Here is a 15,113-nt window from a genome sequence, read left to right as displayed (position 1 = left end):
ACTAGTCCCTCGATTCCCCATTATTCCTGGGAGGTTTTAAGTATTTTCTTCCATGAAGTCAAACACAAAGTGTTTGTTCAATTTCTCTGCTATTTCCTTATTCCCTATTATAATTTCTTCTGACTCAGCTTGTAATGGACCCATGTTTATTTTTGCTAATCTTTTCCTTTCTACATGCCTATAGAAACCTTTACAGTCCATTTTTATGGGCTGAATTTTGCTGAATTGGGCTGAATAAAATGACACGTGATGACATCGGGCGAGCTTCCTGTCATCAACGCGCACTTGCACGATATTTTGGGCACACAGGGGAGTTGGCAGGGCGCCCACCCTCAATTAACAAACCTATTAAGACCATTAAAGTACCCACTGAATGCAATTTTCTGCTGTCCGTCCAACCTTACAGGTGGGATGAGGTTTCCAACACAAATTAAAAATAAAATAACAATTTCGAAATATCATTTATAACATGTCCCTGCTCATGTGACACAAGGGACATGTTTTTAACATGTGTAAATTCTTCATTTTTGATTTTAAAGATCTTCAGCTGCCTGAGATGGCTCTGTGCCCCGGGGAGCTTTCATTGTGTGCACCCACACGCAGCCGCAAGCCTCCATTCTCGCCTTCCTCTTGCCCCCCACCCTGGTAGCGTGCGTTTCACTTTATTTGGCCAGCCAGCGTGAAATCGATATCGGGGCCCAATCACGGGAGGCGGTCAGCTTCGCAACCCCTCCCAGGCCTGTCCACTGCGCCCGCCCAACAAGGTAAAAATCCTGCCCTGTGTTTCTTGCTAGTTTACTCTCTCACTCTACTTTCCCTTTGTTAATCTTTTTCTTAAGTCCTTCTTATGCAGAATTCTAAAATGCTCCAAATCCTCAGGTTTACCTTTTTTTTTGACAACTTCATATGCTTCTTCCTTTGATCTAATGCAATCCTTGATTTCTTTCATTAGCTATGGTTGGAACACCTTCCTTGCTGCATTTTTGTGCATTAAAGGAATATATTTTTTGGTGCAAACTATGTAAAAGCTCTTTAAATGTTAGCCATTGCCTGTCTACCATCATACCTTTTAATGTAGTTTCCCAATCCACCATAGCCAACTTTCCCCTCATAAGTTCATAGCTTCCTTTGCTCAGATTTAAGACCTTAATCTCTGATTGAACTACATCAATTTCAAACTTAATGTAAAATTCTATCATATTATGGTCACTCTTTCCTAAAGGCCCCTTTACAACAACATTGTTAATTAGTCCTTTTTCATTGCACAATACTAGATCTAAAAAAGTCTGTTCCCTAGTTGGTTCCTCAATGTACTGTTCTAGAAAAACATCTTGCATACATTCCAAGAAATCATTCTCCACAACATTAGTACCAGTTTGTTTTACCCAGTCTATACTGATTTACCCAGGAAATTGAAATCTCCCATGATTATTACTCTTGTTACACACACCTCTAATTTCCTAGTTTATACTGTGGTTTGCATAACCACTGTTGTTTGGTGGTCTATAAACAACTCCCACCAATGTTTTCTGCCCTTTGTTGTTTCTTAGTTACACCCAAACCAATTCTATGTTCTGATCTTTAGAAATAAGATCATCTCTCACTACAGTACTAATGCTCTGTTTAAATAACAGAGCTACCCCACCACCTTTTCCCATCTTCCTGTCCTTCCTGAATGTCACACACCCTTGGATATTCAGGTCCCAGCTTTGGTTTCCATGTAGCCATGTCTCTGTAATGGCTATCAGATCATACATATGAATTTCTATTTGAGTTAACAATTCATCTTTTCTATGGCAAACACTGCAGGCATTTAGATACAGAGCCCTTAAATCAGTTTTCTTACTGCTTTTGTAAAGCCTGGCCCTATCTGCTGGCACACCCATAAGTTTGCAATCCCTTCCTGCCATACTCTGATTATTGCTACCTTGATCAATTGTCATTTCCCTTTAAATACTCAATCGTCCCCTATATGAACCCTTCCCCCTCTACTTAGTTTAAAGCCCATTCTACTTCCCTAGTCATACCAATCACTAGAACACTGGCCCCAGCATGGTTCAGGTGAAGTCCTTCCCAATGGTACAGCCCCCACTTTCCCTAATAATGGTGCCAGTGCCCCACAGACCGGAACCCACTTCTCCCGCACTGTGTTTATGTGTTCATGATCTGGCATTACTGTGCATCTACACAGTGTGTGATCTTAACCTGTTAAATTATCTCTGATATATTTGGTAGTCTCACTCTAGGTTGTCCACACCGAGTTTTATTTTGGAGGATATTCAACAGGTTGGTTTAACAAGTTGTATTTGCCCAATGGTTCACTCCAATTCCTTATAGTATGTGAGGGTTTTTAATTGTCAATCCATTGATACACTTTGAAACTAACTGGTAAGGATGAGCCATGATGATTAGTAGTTACCAAAGCTCTGCATGAATTGTTTTAAAATGTTTAGAAATATAATCCTGTCATTTGTAATCTAACACTCCTGTCAAGAAACAGCCTGGATTGAGTGGAGCAAACAGGAGAGAGGAATCAACAAGATAGTTTTTTAGTAGGGAAAAGAGGCTGGAAGGTATCTTTGTATTCCAGGATGAGCCCGGAATGGTGACCACTTTTGGCAGGTGGGAATAGGACCTTATGTGAAAGACCCAATTCACCAGTTGACCAACTGCAGCCATTTGCCCCTCACTCCCTGTCCACATGGGTGAAAGGATGGTACCCTAACACATTATAACAATTGGTCCTTCGATAATGAGTTCATAGAAACCAGTTTATGGTGCCGGTATGGTACCAGGGTCAAAATCCAGTCCAAACCTAAAGGGTAAAGGTTCTTCTTTCTGTTTGCTGCAAGAGTCTCATGTAATATGAGGGACTGAGGGAGGAAGCCTCGAAACAATCCTAGAGGGTATGGGCCTACATGTCCTGTTCATACTCTCACTCTGAGGGGCCACAGGGTGCAAGTGTATGGGAAAGGTAACAAATGGGCAGTGAGTCACCTTCTTCTGAGCTTTGGATTGAAGTGGCTTGTTGTGGAGGAATATGAGAGAATCGTACACTGACTGACTGAGCTGCTTGATGTGGATTACTGGGGTTAGGTTTCTTAATCATAACACATTACCCCATTCAAATGAATGGATTAGAATTGGTGGGATAATCAGAAAAGCAAACATTATTGTTCAAACTGAGAACGAGTTCCACATACCAGCACGACTTCAGGTGAAAAAAAATCACAAAGAGATTATAAAGCAAGGATATTGTTCAAAGTTTAATGCATTATTTGAGTTCCATTTTTATCTTCCAAAAATACTTCAAATTAGACATTGTGCCCAGTTACGTGGGCAACTATGTATTCTTAACATGTGAATATATAGCTTAATAATGACACCATAAATATTATTGCAAAGTTTTTGTGCAAGTTCAGGAGGTACATCCAGTTTCTATCAGTAGTGAATGCAGTGTTCATGGTCAGCTCCTGCCAGGTGTATTCAGGAAACTCAACCGACTGGTTAGTAGAAAGAACCTGCCCTCCTTCCAATTATTAGTGCCTTGGTGAGATCATGCCATTTGTACGAGTCACACCAGCTTTCAAACAGCGATGAAAAATTTGCTAAGTCTATGGCAGGTGCCTGACTTGCCACCGCTGCATTTCGGGAAGCCAAAGGCAGCCCTGCCCACATGAACAGTGCACCTGCAATTTCCCCAACACTTGCCAGTGTCTGAAATCTTGAGCTGGCACGGACCAAGGAGATTCTGGCTAATACTCAACTCCGGAGCCACATTTGGCTTTCACATATTTGGGCAACAACTTGGAATTTAAAGAGAGTAGAACCATCACACAAACTGTGACAATGCACAGAATTGTTGGTAACAACAGCAAAAAATATTTTAAAACAGTGTTATCGACTTTGCAGTTAGCTTTGGTGGACTGGGAAATCCTATCAATGTGCTCCAATTTGAAAGATGTGTTGCAAGTAATGTCAGATCTATCGGGAATAATCAAAGATTTGGTATTGATTAAGGAGATCCACCAGTTCAGCTGGCAACAGTCAAAGGCATTGCCGCTCAGGAATACTTCTCGAAGACTCTGCAAAAGACTCTGCAGCACATCTTGCTGAAGTGTAGGCAACTTGTTCTTATGTAAATCCAGCCATTTTAGGCGAAGGTTTTTCAGTGCAGGGTGAAGGCTTGTTATAGAATTTTCAGATAAGTCCAAGGTCTCAAGATTGCTGAACGTCACTTGCAAACCAGGATCTAACTGGTTGGAATCTAACCCATTGTTTCTGAGAGATAAGAATTGCAATGACTCGGCCACAGCTTGAAACGTGCTTGCCTCCAATCGGATTCCATTATTGGATGACAGATCTAGATGGGTTAAGGGTGAGCCAACAAAAGCAGTAGCTGGTAGGTTCACCAATGCACAATTGGATAGATAAAGTCGTTTCAATGATTTAATATGCGCCAACACAACACAACTTGTGTTTGAAGTCCTTTTCTCATTTTCTAATGGGTAGTCACAAACAGGGACTTTGTTGTGACTGAGGTCCACTGTTGTAAGCTGAGGCATCTTAGTAAAGAGATCGGAAGGCACTGATTCGAATTTATTGAAGCTGAGATTAAAATAGTTCAGCTTCTCCAGCCTGCTAACATTGAAATTTAGATGGGACAACTGGTTTTGACTGAGATCGATCGTCTGAAGAAAGACTAAAGGATCCTGCTCTGTTAGAGAGAAGGCCTTTAAACAGTTCTGGTTAAGCTGTAGAGCTGACAATGATGTTATTCCTCGGAGGAATCCAGGAGGGAGATACCGAAATGAATTCTGGCTCATATCCAGCACCTGCAACTCAGGCAAGCTTACAGAAATCACCTCATCCCAAAGATTCACAGAAGTAATGTTGGTCACATTTCCAACAATTTGGATGAAATGGACCTCAGCAGATGAGTCATTCATCAGGTCATTGTAAAAACTCATCTCATTGTCTGATAGTAACAATAGCTTGAGCTTGTTGCGTTTAGGTAAGAGCGGGAAAAACAGCAGTTTGTTACGGGACAAGTCCAGAGTTTCCAGCTGAAATTCAACCTCACTTTCTCTGGCTAAAAACAGTTCCACAATATTGTGACTGATGTTTAATGTTTTTACTTGGTATAAACTGAAATCTACAATGCAGGGGATGTGATTGTGAGCAAGGTTCAACCTGGTTAGATTTCTCAAACCTTCAAACGTCCCACTTTCAATCTCAAAGATATAATTATACTCTAAATTTAGTTCTCGAAGCTGGGCAAGACCTTCGAGCATGCTCGGTTCCAATCTCATGATTAAATTTTTGGCCAGAGATAGATACTCAAGAGTGGTCAGATTTTGCACAATGCTGCTCGCAACGGCTTCACTGAGTCTGTTCCCAGATAAATCCAATCTACTTAAAGCTGAGAGTGTCCTTAGTGCCAAATGAGTTTCCAGATAATATAAATCAATCCGGTTGTTCTGTAGGTTCAAATCTTGCAGGTTCCTGTTGTGAGTGAAGGCTCCAGACTCAATGAGTTCGAGTTGATTTCCACTCAGGTTCAACGTGTGCAGATGCCGGTATGTAGAAAGTGACTTGTTGTTAATTGCTTTAATTTCATTTCTGTTCAGAAGAAGCTCCTCTGTTCTGATGGGCAGATCCATAGGCACATGATGCAACCTCCTTCCCTGGCAGCTCATCACCATGTCATCCTACAAAGCAAATGGTGAATTCAACATTACTCACAATACGCAGGTTACTACCAAACACATAGAATGATACAGCTCAGGCAGAAGGACAAACCAGTAAAATTCAGAAACGAAGAGTACCAGTAAAACTTGGCCCAGCTGGTCTCGTATACCTTAAAATGGAACTCCAGCATTACTGGTGCAAGTATTAATGATTTTAACTGGGATTTGAAAAGATGGAGGACATTACAGAACCCTAGGGCAGGATTTTGCCCTTGGTGGGGGTGCTTGGCTGGGGCAAACAAGGGTGGCCAGGAAGCCGACCACCACCCGCAATCAGCTCAGCACCACGATTTCAAGTGGGCAGGCCAATTAAGGCCCACGCTACATGGATCGCGAGCGGCAGCGCTGAGCACTGCCTGTGCAGTTGGGAGGAGAAGGGCAAGTGGGCCTAATGTGTAGTTTGCGCATGCGCGAGAAAGAGCACTTTGATCTCCTTGAGGTATGGAGCTGCCTCAGGGAGGCTGAAGCACTGTGTAAAAAAAATAATGAAGAGAATAAAAGCTTAATAAAACATATCCCCTCACGTGACTCTGTACATGTTTTTAATTCAAAAAGAAAGTTTTTATTCAACGTTTATTTGCTTTAGGAAACCCCATCCCGCTCGTGGATGAAGTTTCCTAAAAAATGTAAAGGCCGCTTGGCCTTTTCTCCTGCTTGCCAACCGTTAGGTTGGACGGGCAGCATAAATTTGAATTTAATTAGATTGTCAATGGCCTTAATAGGCCTTTTAATTATCGGTGGGCGTTAAGCCAACTCCGGCGCGCCCGCCGAACGAAATATCGCGAGAGTGCGCGATGACATCGGGACGCACGCCCGACATCATCACGCGTCTTTTTACACTCGGGTTTGTCGGATGCACACCCACATGCCAAGCTCAATATTCTGCCCGTCGAACCTTACACCAGAGAATAAGGCAGCCTGTTCTTTGAAAAAGCTGTTCAATTTATTCCACCCCCAATTTTTTTCCTATAACCCATGGAATTATATCTCATCAAATACATGTCCAAATACATGTCCAATTGTCTTTTTTAAATTCCAATGGAATCTGATTCCACCACCCGATCATGTAGTGCACTCTAGATCATAACAGTCCTGGGAGTGAAAAGCCTCTCCTCATTTCCCCTCTGGTTAATTTTGTCAATTATTTTAAACCTATGACCTTCTGGTTACAGACCGACTTACCAAAGGAAACAGTTCCTCTCTAATTGCTCTATTGAAACCCCTCTTCTATTTGGACAACTTTGTTAAATCTCCCCTTAACCTTCTCTGCTCCTAGGAGAACAATCCCAATTGCTTCGGTCTCTCTATATAACTGAAGTCCCTCATCCCTGGGAAATCTCCCCTATACTCTCTCAAAGGCCTGGAAATCTTTCCTAAGTGCAGCACCCAGAATTGTATACAAAACTGCAGCTGAGATTTTGAAGGATTAGTACAACTTCCTTATTTTTTTCTTCAATTCCCCATTTACCAAGCCAATTTTCCCACAAGCTTTTTTTACCTGCCCTCCCAGCTTGCCCTACCACCTCAAGGGTTTGTGAATTTACATTCCCAGACCCCTCTGCTTCTGCCCCTCTCTCGAAACAGTGCAATTTAGATGGTACTGTCTCCATATAGACCTACAAGACTCTCCTTTTTAAAATATGTACCTTCCTTTTTTTAATTCCCTTTTGAAAGTTATTATTGAATCAGCGTCCACCGCTCAGCAAGAACGTTCCAGATCGCAGCTCGCTGGGGGTCAAAAAAATAATTCTTCTCCTCTCACTGCTGGATATTTTTGCAAATTATCTCAATTCCAAGCTCTCTGGTCACCTTGAAGCATTTGATTTTTTTAATCTGCTGCTTTGTGGCCAATATTCTCTCCTATTTATCCTTTTGTCTCCTGAAGACGCTGAGGCAGATCATGCCAGCCCCCACCCCACCATCCCCGCCCTGGGAGGTATTCAGCAAGAGATATTGTAGAGAGACAGTCAGCCAGGAAAGTTTTGATGGCAGGGCCAGTTTGTTTTTTTTTAAAATATGGAACGCTTCACGAATTTGCGTGTCATCCTTGCGCAGGGGCCATGCTAATCTTCTCTGTATCGTTCCAATTTTAGTATATGTGCTGCCGAAGTGAGCACGGCCAGTTTGTTTTGAGGGCCTGGTCTCATTAGCATTTGGCCAGCTATGACTGAACCTGCTGGCTCTGGAGCCACTTCAATACAGCAGAGAGGTGAATGGAGGCAGAAGAAAGTAGGCCTGAGTGGTGATCATTCTCATACTGGGGGAGGGGGCTTCCTTCCCTACAGGGACCCAAGCTGTTTCTGTGCGACCAGGAGCACAGCACTCCTTCACCCCAACCACCACCCCCACCCTCATCCAACCCAACCCAACCCAACCAGTCCCACAGAAATAAAACAACAACTCAGCTTCTGAGCTCTCACCTTTCATTAGAGTAAGGTGACCAACCATCCCTTATTTTATGGGATTGTCCTGTATCTGGGTCCACTGACCTGTTTCCCAGGCTACATAGTGCCAGGATGTTGTCTGTCCCATAATTCTGACCTTTAAATTTCACACCCACAGCTCTGTCACCCCCTCTCCTCCACCCCTCCAATACCACCATAACCCTGGCACCACCACCCACCCCCCCCTCACATCCTTCCCCAGCTCTGGCACACCATCCCCCCCACCCCCCATAGCTCTGGCAGCACCACTAGCCCTTTCCCATACAGACCCCAATGGCAGGCTGTCCCTTAATTTCCCCCATGAGAATTGATTACCCAAAGCTAGAACCCCAGCTGACACCATGCAGAGTGTGAGCTCTGCCAGGGAGGTTGGCCGAAAATGGCAACGCAGTATCAGTGTATGTCACAGCACCCTGATTAGCAAGGTAAAAAGCAACACCACCCACCACCCCCCAACACACCCCTTCACCACTGCCTGACTCGGGAGGGCTCTCTGACTGTCCAGTGGTCAGCCATTGCAAAAATAGTTATAGCCTCTCTATATCATGAACAGGACTGTAAGTCATTCCCTGCCTTTTTAGGGGTGCTGAGTTAGTCCTTCCTACTCACTCTATCTAGACCCTCATAATTTTATACAGCTCAATTAAATCTCCAACTTGCCTCCCCTGGTCAAAAGAAAACATCCCCAGCCTATCCAATCTTTCCACACAGCTGAAATTTTCCATTCCTGGCAACATCCTTGTATATCTCCACTGTACTTTCGATAATGCAATCACATCCTTTCTAAGCTGTGGTGACCAGAACTGCATGCGTTACTCTCGTTGTGGCCTAATTAGCATTTTATACAATCCCAGCATAACCCTGCCTGCTCTTATAATCAATGCCTTGGCCAATTTGATGAGATATAGTTCCAAGGGCTATAGGGAAAAATCTGTGGTGGAATAAATTGAACCTTATCTTCCTATACTGCTACCTTCAGGGGCCAGTAGACTTATACTCCAAGGTCCCTCAGTTCCTCTACACTTCTCAGCAAGTTGTCCTATATTGTAGGACATGGAATTAATACACGGAAGTGGAATCAATTCCCAGCTTCAGAATCAATCCTGAGGAGTACAGTGATGAGGGCTGCCTGTCTGATCCTGGGCCTGCTGCACTGACCCAGGTATTGGGTGGCTAAAGGCACACTCCAGGGCATAGGGAGCACAGGCTCACTTAACGGGGTGATTTGCAAAGCTGAATCCAAGGATAATTTGTACTTTGAAAAAAACCAAAAAAAAAACTGCTCTTCAAAAAGCTCTATTTGATTTTAATCGCTTTCAGGAGCACCACTGCTTAAAGCTGTACGATGACTGCTTCCAAACCTTTACAAGGACCAATCAATGAGGAGAGGCCCATCCCCACAAGTGAGAACTGTACACTCCGAGCATGACCGCTGCTTCACTTTAATGTTCACAGCACCGGGTCTGCAATACAAAGTTTTTTTAAGATAACCACAGGGAGGTTGGAGAATGGTTGGGTGTGTCAAAACAGGATGTTCTGTGGGTTTTAGTGCAGCAGTCATCAAGAGCAAGAGCAATGATGAAAAGGGAGGCATCGCATATTGCACTGTGAGCAATTAACACCTCTAGACCAGGAGTTGGCAGCTTCTGAATACATCTCTCTAGGTGGAGGACTATTGCATTCTTGTGGGTTTTTTCACACATTTATATATATGTATATAAATACAATCAACTGTACAGCAAAGTTCTCATTTCAATTATCTCTCATTCAAAATGGTGGTAGTCGACATGTATTGTTTGTAAACTGGGAACAGTTAGTCTTCCTGGTGCTAATCCTTGCAAGTGTGGCATTTGTTTCCTGTCAATTGTGAAGCTGCTGGGCGCTTTTTAGAAAGGTCTTGCATTTATAAAGTGCCTTCCACAATCTTGGGACATTTTACAGCAGTTTACAGCCAATGAAGTACTTCTGAAGCATAGTCACTGTCGCAATGACATAGATATGTGTGGTGACTGGCTATTCATCTCTGGATGGCAACACAAGTCAGCACATTCTCAAATGAAATTCTCGCACGCACACGCGCACATAAACTATCCAGCAGAGATTACAAGATCCCAATCCAGAACCGGCCAGGAGCTGACTTTCACTTCAGCTCCCGAGAATGGTGGGGTACAGCCCCAAGTAACTCAGCAGGAAGAGGAGCACCAATTTTCACCCAACACATGCGTCATGAATAGGCAACATCCAGGTCAGGCTTCCAATTAATACTCTGGATATAAATTTGGCCTTTGACCAGAAAGCACCCCGAATCCCGTGGGCAGGTATAGGGGTGTGGCGAGGTTAAACTTGGGCCTCAAATATTGAAACTGAAACCTCAGTATCAAAGATGTGTAACGGTGCACCACAACAGGAACTTGCTGCTCTGCCCGGTCCTCAGAACTTACCATTTTGCAGCTCCCCAGGGATGTCACCAAACTGGCTTCAGCATTGCTTCCTCCATCAAGCATCACCAATGCTTTGAAAATGAGGCAAATGGACAGGACACTGAACTCCATTCTCACAATTATACCTACAAAAAGACAAATGGTTAGGACACAATCAACGACAAAAGTCTTTTGCCAAGCGAACTTCTGCTCAAATCAAACCATAATGATGTGAGGGTCAGTACTGAGGGAGCACTGCACTGTCAGAGGGACAGCACTGAGGGAGCACCGCACAGTAAGAGAGTGCAGTACTGAAGGAGCGCTGCACTGTTGGAGGATACAGAACTGAAGGAGCACGCACTGTCATAGGGGCAATACTGAGGGAGCGCTGCACTGTCAAAGGGGCAGTCTGAGGGAGGGTCACACTGTCGGAGGGGCAGTCTGAGGGAGGGCCGCACTGTCGGAGGCAACAGTACTGAGGGAGAGCCACACTGTCGAAAGATAAATACTGAGGAAGCACAGCACTGTCAAAGGATCAGTACCAAGGTTGCGCCGCACTGTTGGAGGGTCAGTACAGAGGGAGTGCCGCACACAGTCAGAGAGTACAGTGCTGAGGGAGCGCCGCACTGTCAGAGGGGCAGTCTGAGGGAGTCCCACACTGTCAGAGGGGACAGTACTGGGGGAGTATTGCACTGTCGGAGGGTCAGTATCGAGGGAGCACCGCACTGTCGAAGGATCAATATTGACGGAGTGCCGCACTGTCGCAGGGTCAGTACTAGGGGAGCACCGCACTGTCGGAGGGAACAGTACTGAGGGAACACCTCACTGTCGGAGGGGACAGTACTGAGGGAGCACCGCATTGTCGGAGGGGACAATACTAATGGAGCTCTGCACTGTCGGAGGCTCAGTGCTGGGGGAATGTTGCACTGTCAAAGGATCAGTACTGAAGGAGTGCCACACTATCAGAGGGTCAGTACTGGAAGAGGGCCGCACTGTCGGAGGAGACAGTACTGAGGGAGGTCTTCAGTGCCTGCTGTACTATCACTGACAATCTCACCATAAGACCATTACATCAATATCACTGACTGCTTGTAGACACATGAACTAAATGGCAACATTGCTCCAATGTAATTGAGAGTTTTACCACACCTTTATATTGAGAGTACCACAACAACCACATCACAAAGATTGCGTCATCATGACACCAATGTCGGCATACCAAAACAGAGAGACCAGTACAGGGTGCAATTCCACAGCACTGAGATTTTGCAATGTGAATATCACTTGGGGGTATGTGATTCCATCGTGATCAACATGCTTGATAGACAATGTACGTCACCAAAAGAATACAGAGGCAAGGTCTTGAACTGAGAGCTCAAACATTGGGTCTTGGTTGTGGTGGTATATCCAGCCATTAGCAAACGGGTCTAGGATAACTGACCACCTGATTTCCAACTTTCGGTCACCCACTCCCACAGCAACTTGACACATGAATACCCCAGAGCTGTGCAGTTAACACCAGGAATTAAAACCAGGCAAAGAGCTGCACCATAGGATGACTTGCCTCATCTTCTGCTCAAGTGGGGAGGAAGGGTTACTATTAGATCGTGGTGGCCTATGTAGAAAATTTAAAGTTGTGGTAATATCCCACATTGGAGTGTTGTGTTCACCAGTTTTCTCAATGTCTCTGATCTCAATCCATTAGGCTGCCATTGCACAGGGTCATGCACTCTACTTCTCCAGTTGCCTGGTGTTCAGATGCATCCCATAATCTAACTGAGTGCATTTTCCTCATCCTTGAACAGATTGCTCAATGTCACACAGCAGCTGACAGATCCAATTCCACCACATGGAACCTGTAACACTTGGCAAAGGTCAATCACTCAGCACACTGGGGTGGCCGCTTGAGCACACAACTGTCACAAACCATTAGCTCGCCTCAGTTGTTAGCATCGAGCCAGAGGTTACTGGATCAAACCCCACAACAGGGCATAATCCAGGGTGACCCCTCAGTATAATATTCAGGAAGTGCTGCACTTTCGGCTGCCTTCGTCTGGCTGAGACATTAAGCCCAGGGCCCAGAGATACAGGAAAAGCCCCAGGGGACTTCTTAAACACAGCAGTGTTCTCCTGACCAATGCATCTCCCTCACCTAATGCCACCCAAAATGAATAAGTTGGTCATTTATCTTATTGCTGTTTGTAGGACCTTAACCGTGCACTAATCAGCTGTTTGCCTACAGAACAACAGTTACTTTGAAAGCAATGCATTGGCTGTAAAGCGTCCATGGACTGTGAAAGTGACAATAAAAACATAAATCCGCCCTATCACATTCAGGAGTTTACACAGGTCACATTGTCCCTTGAAGATGCGTGCACAGGTCTCGCTGTTACTTTAAGGAACATACATACATCCTGGTGTCCAATTAAGATGCTTGCATGGGTCACACTGTCCCTTTAATTAGTAACAGGGTTTATTCTGTCCCCTGTGTCTAAGTGGTCTGCATTCCTGAAAACTGACACTCTCACCCCTGAGTCACAAGGTTCTGAGCTCAAGTCCCACTCCAGGGCTTGAGCACAACCAGTGCAGCACTGAGGGAATGCAGCACTGATGGAAGTTCTGTCTTTTGGGTGAGACGTTAAACCGAGGCCCCTTTTGCCTACTCGGGTGGATGTAAAAGATCCCATGGGACTATTTCAAAGAAGAGCAGGAGAGTTATCCCCAGTGTCCTGGGGTTATTGTTTGTGGGAGTTTGCTGAGTGCAAATTAGCAGCCACATTTCTGTATTACAACAGTGGTAACACTTCAAAAAGTACTTCATTGGCTGTAGAGCGCTTTCAGAACTCCGGTCGTCGTGAAAGGCGTTATATAAATGCAAGTCTTTCTTACCAACAGGGACTGTGCTGTCCCTTTTAAGGTGTCAACAAGGATTATGCTGTCCCTTTAAGATACCAATAGGAGTTGTGCTTGTCCCTGTAGGGTGTATACACGGGTTCCTGCAGTAATTTGGTCACAAGTATTACAGAAACCGAGAGGCGTCCCGTTAGAGCCGGGAGAGCTAACACTTACCGACCCCCCGCTGCAGAGAGCAACAGCCACAGTGTGCGGGCATGTCCAGGCTTCTGGGCTGGGTGTCCTCTGATCCACCCCTTCATTCACCGGGTCCCGGAGCCGCAGCTCTGCCAGCCGGGGCTCGGCTGCAACATCGCAACTGAACCCATCAGTCCTTAAAGTCACAGCTCCGGAAGATGCAACGGAAACGGAGTCACATGGAGAGAGACTGAGAGCAGCTTGTATCAGTAATTCAGGGATCTAACAGAGAAACTACATCAAACTCTCACTAAACTCTGCACCGAACTCTGATCTAAACTCTGCACCAAACTCTGATCTAAACTCTGCACCAAACTCTCCTTAATTTAGAATCTGCACCAAACTCTGATCTAAACTCTGCACCAAACTCTCCTTAATTTAAAATCTGCACCAAACTCTGATCTAAACTCTGCACTGAACTCTTCCCTAAACAAACCATGGATCCCCATGGTTGATTCTCATTGGTCAATTGTCCACTGCTGGACCACTACCTGTTTTCCAATTGTCCACTGCTGGACCACTACCTGTTTTCCACAGTGCGCAAGATCTGGCAGTTTTGTTTTTAAGCTGACCTAGTGCGCTTCCTCACAAAATATATTGCTACATTTAAGTACAAGGTAAATGGGTATTACCGGCATCTGCCCAGTCGCTGGCTTACCGCTGAATGGACTGACTTCATCCCTGGGAAATGGTCAATGAAGGTCACATAGAAAATAGCTACTTCGTGGGGTAACCAGTTGATCACACTTGAATGTGGATCTGAACAGCAAATTGCTGAGAGGTGGATTGTCGCTTTTTCTTTGACAACCACATTGTTGATTTCTACGCTTGAGATTCCCTCTTTATGCCGTCTTTGGAGCAGAAAGGAGAGATGTACTGAAGGTCTGGTAACACCAGAGATGAGCTGTTTTGAAATATTCTCATACCTCCCATGCTTTGGTTTTCTCCAGGTAATTGATCAGACCTTTGGTCAGTCCTGGATGTTGGCCTAATAGGTCTCTCACTGCCCAGCCTTGATTCATCACCCCTTATGAACCTTGTATCAATCCTGTAGGTCGATGACTGATAGGTTTGACCTGATGTCTCACCAGAAACACCCCAGCACAGGCAAGGGCAGACATGCGACTGTTGGTGTGATCAGTGTATTTGGTGAGACAGCAGAGGAGGTGTGGGGGTGGGGGAGGGGTGTGATTATTCCAAGGCTAAAAACAACTTAGTGTTTCATAAGTAATGTCCAGTTACCAAAGTAGCAGGAGGTTATTTGAGTCTTGACCTTATGTCAGTTATCTTGCATCTGTTTGAACTGTCAGTTTGTGGAACTAGGCTTTATCTGATAGCATCTCTGGATCCACCCATCTTATTTGAGATGCTCTGGCTGATAGACAGCAATGGCACCACTCACCTAGAAT

At 44.7% G+C, this 15,113-nt stretch overlaps 1 protein-coding gene and 1 non-coding gene across 2 annotated transcripts; both read right to left on the bottom strand.

Moving 5' to 3' along the window:
* Positions 1–3,253: 3,253 nt before the first annotated feature.
* LOC121289540 (transforming growth factor beta activator LRRC33-like) lies at positions 3,254–13,803 on the bottom strand. The gene is made up of 3 exons (XM_041209048.1): positions 13,684–13,803; positions 10,636–10,760; positions 3,254–5,711 (listed from the first exon to the last, which is right to left on the bottom strand). Exons 1-3 carry the CDS (start codon positions 13,724–13,726, stop codon positions 3,756–3,758), a joined length of 2,124 nt encoding a protein of 707 aa, XP_041064982.1. The 5' UTR covers positions 13,727–13,803; the 3' UTR covers positions 3,254–3,755.
* On the bottom strand, positions 7,761–7,867 carry LOC121275498. Its single transcript, XR_005942471.1, has one exon. It is a non-coding gene; the product is annotated as a U6 spliceosomal RNA (small nuclear RNA).
* Positions 13,804–15,113: the final 1,310 nt, after the last annotated feature.

The sequence above is a fragment of the Carcharodon carcharias genome, chromosome 2 (assembly GCF_017639515.1).
Source record: "Carcharodon carcharias isolate sCarCar2 chromosome 2, sCarCar2.pri, whole genome shotgun sequence".
Taxonomy (NCBI): domain Eukaryota; kingdom Metazoa; phylum Chordata; class Chondrichthyes; order Lamniformes; family Lamnidae; genus Carcharodon; species Carcharodon carcharias.
This window is presented reverse-complemented; position numbering and strand designations above follow the sequence as displayed.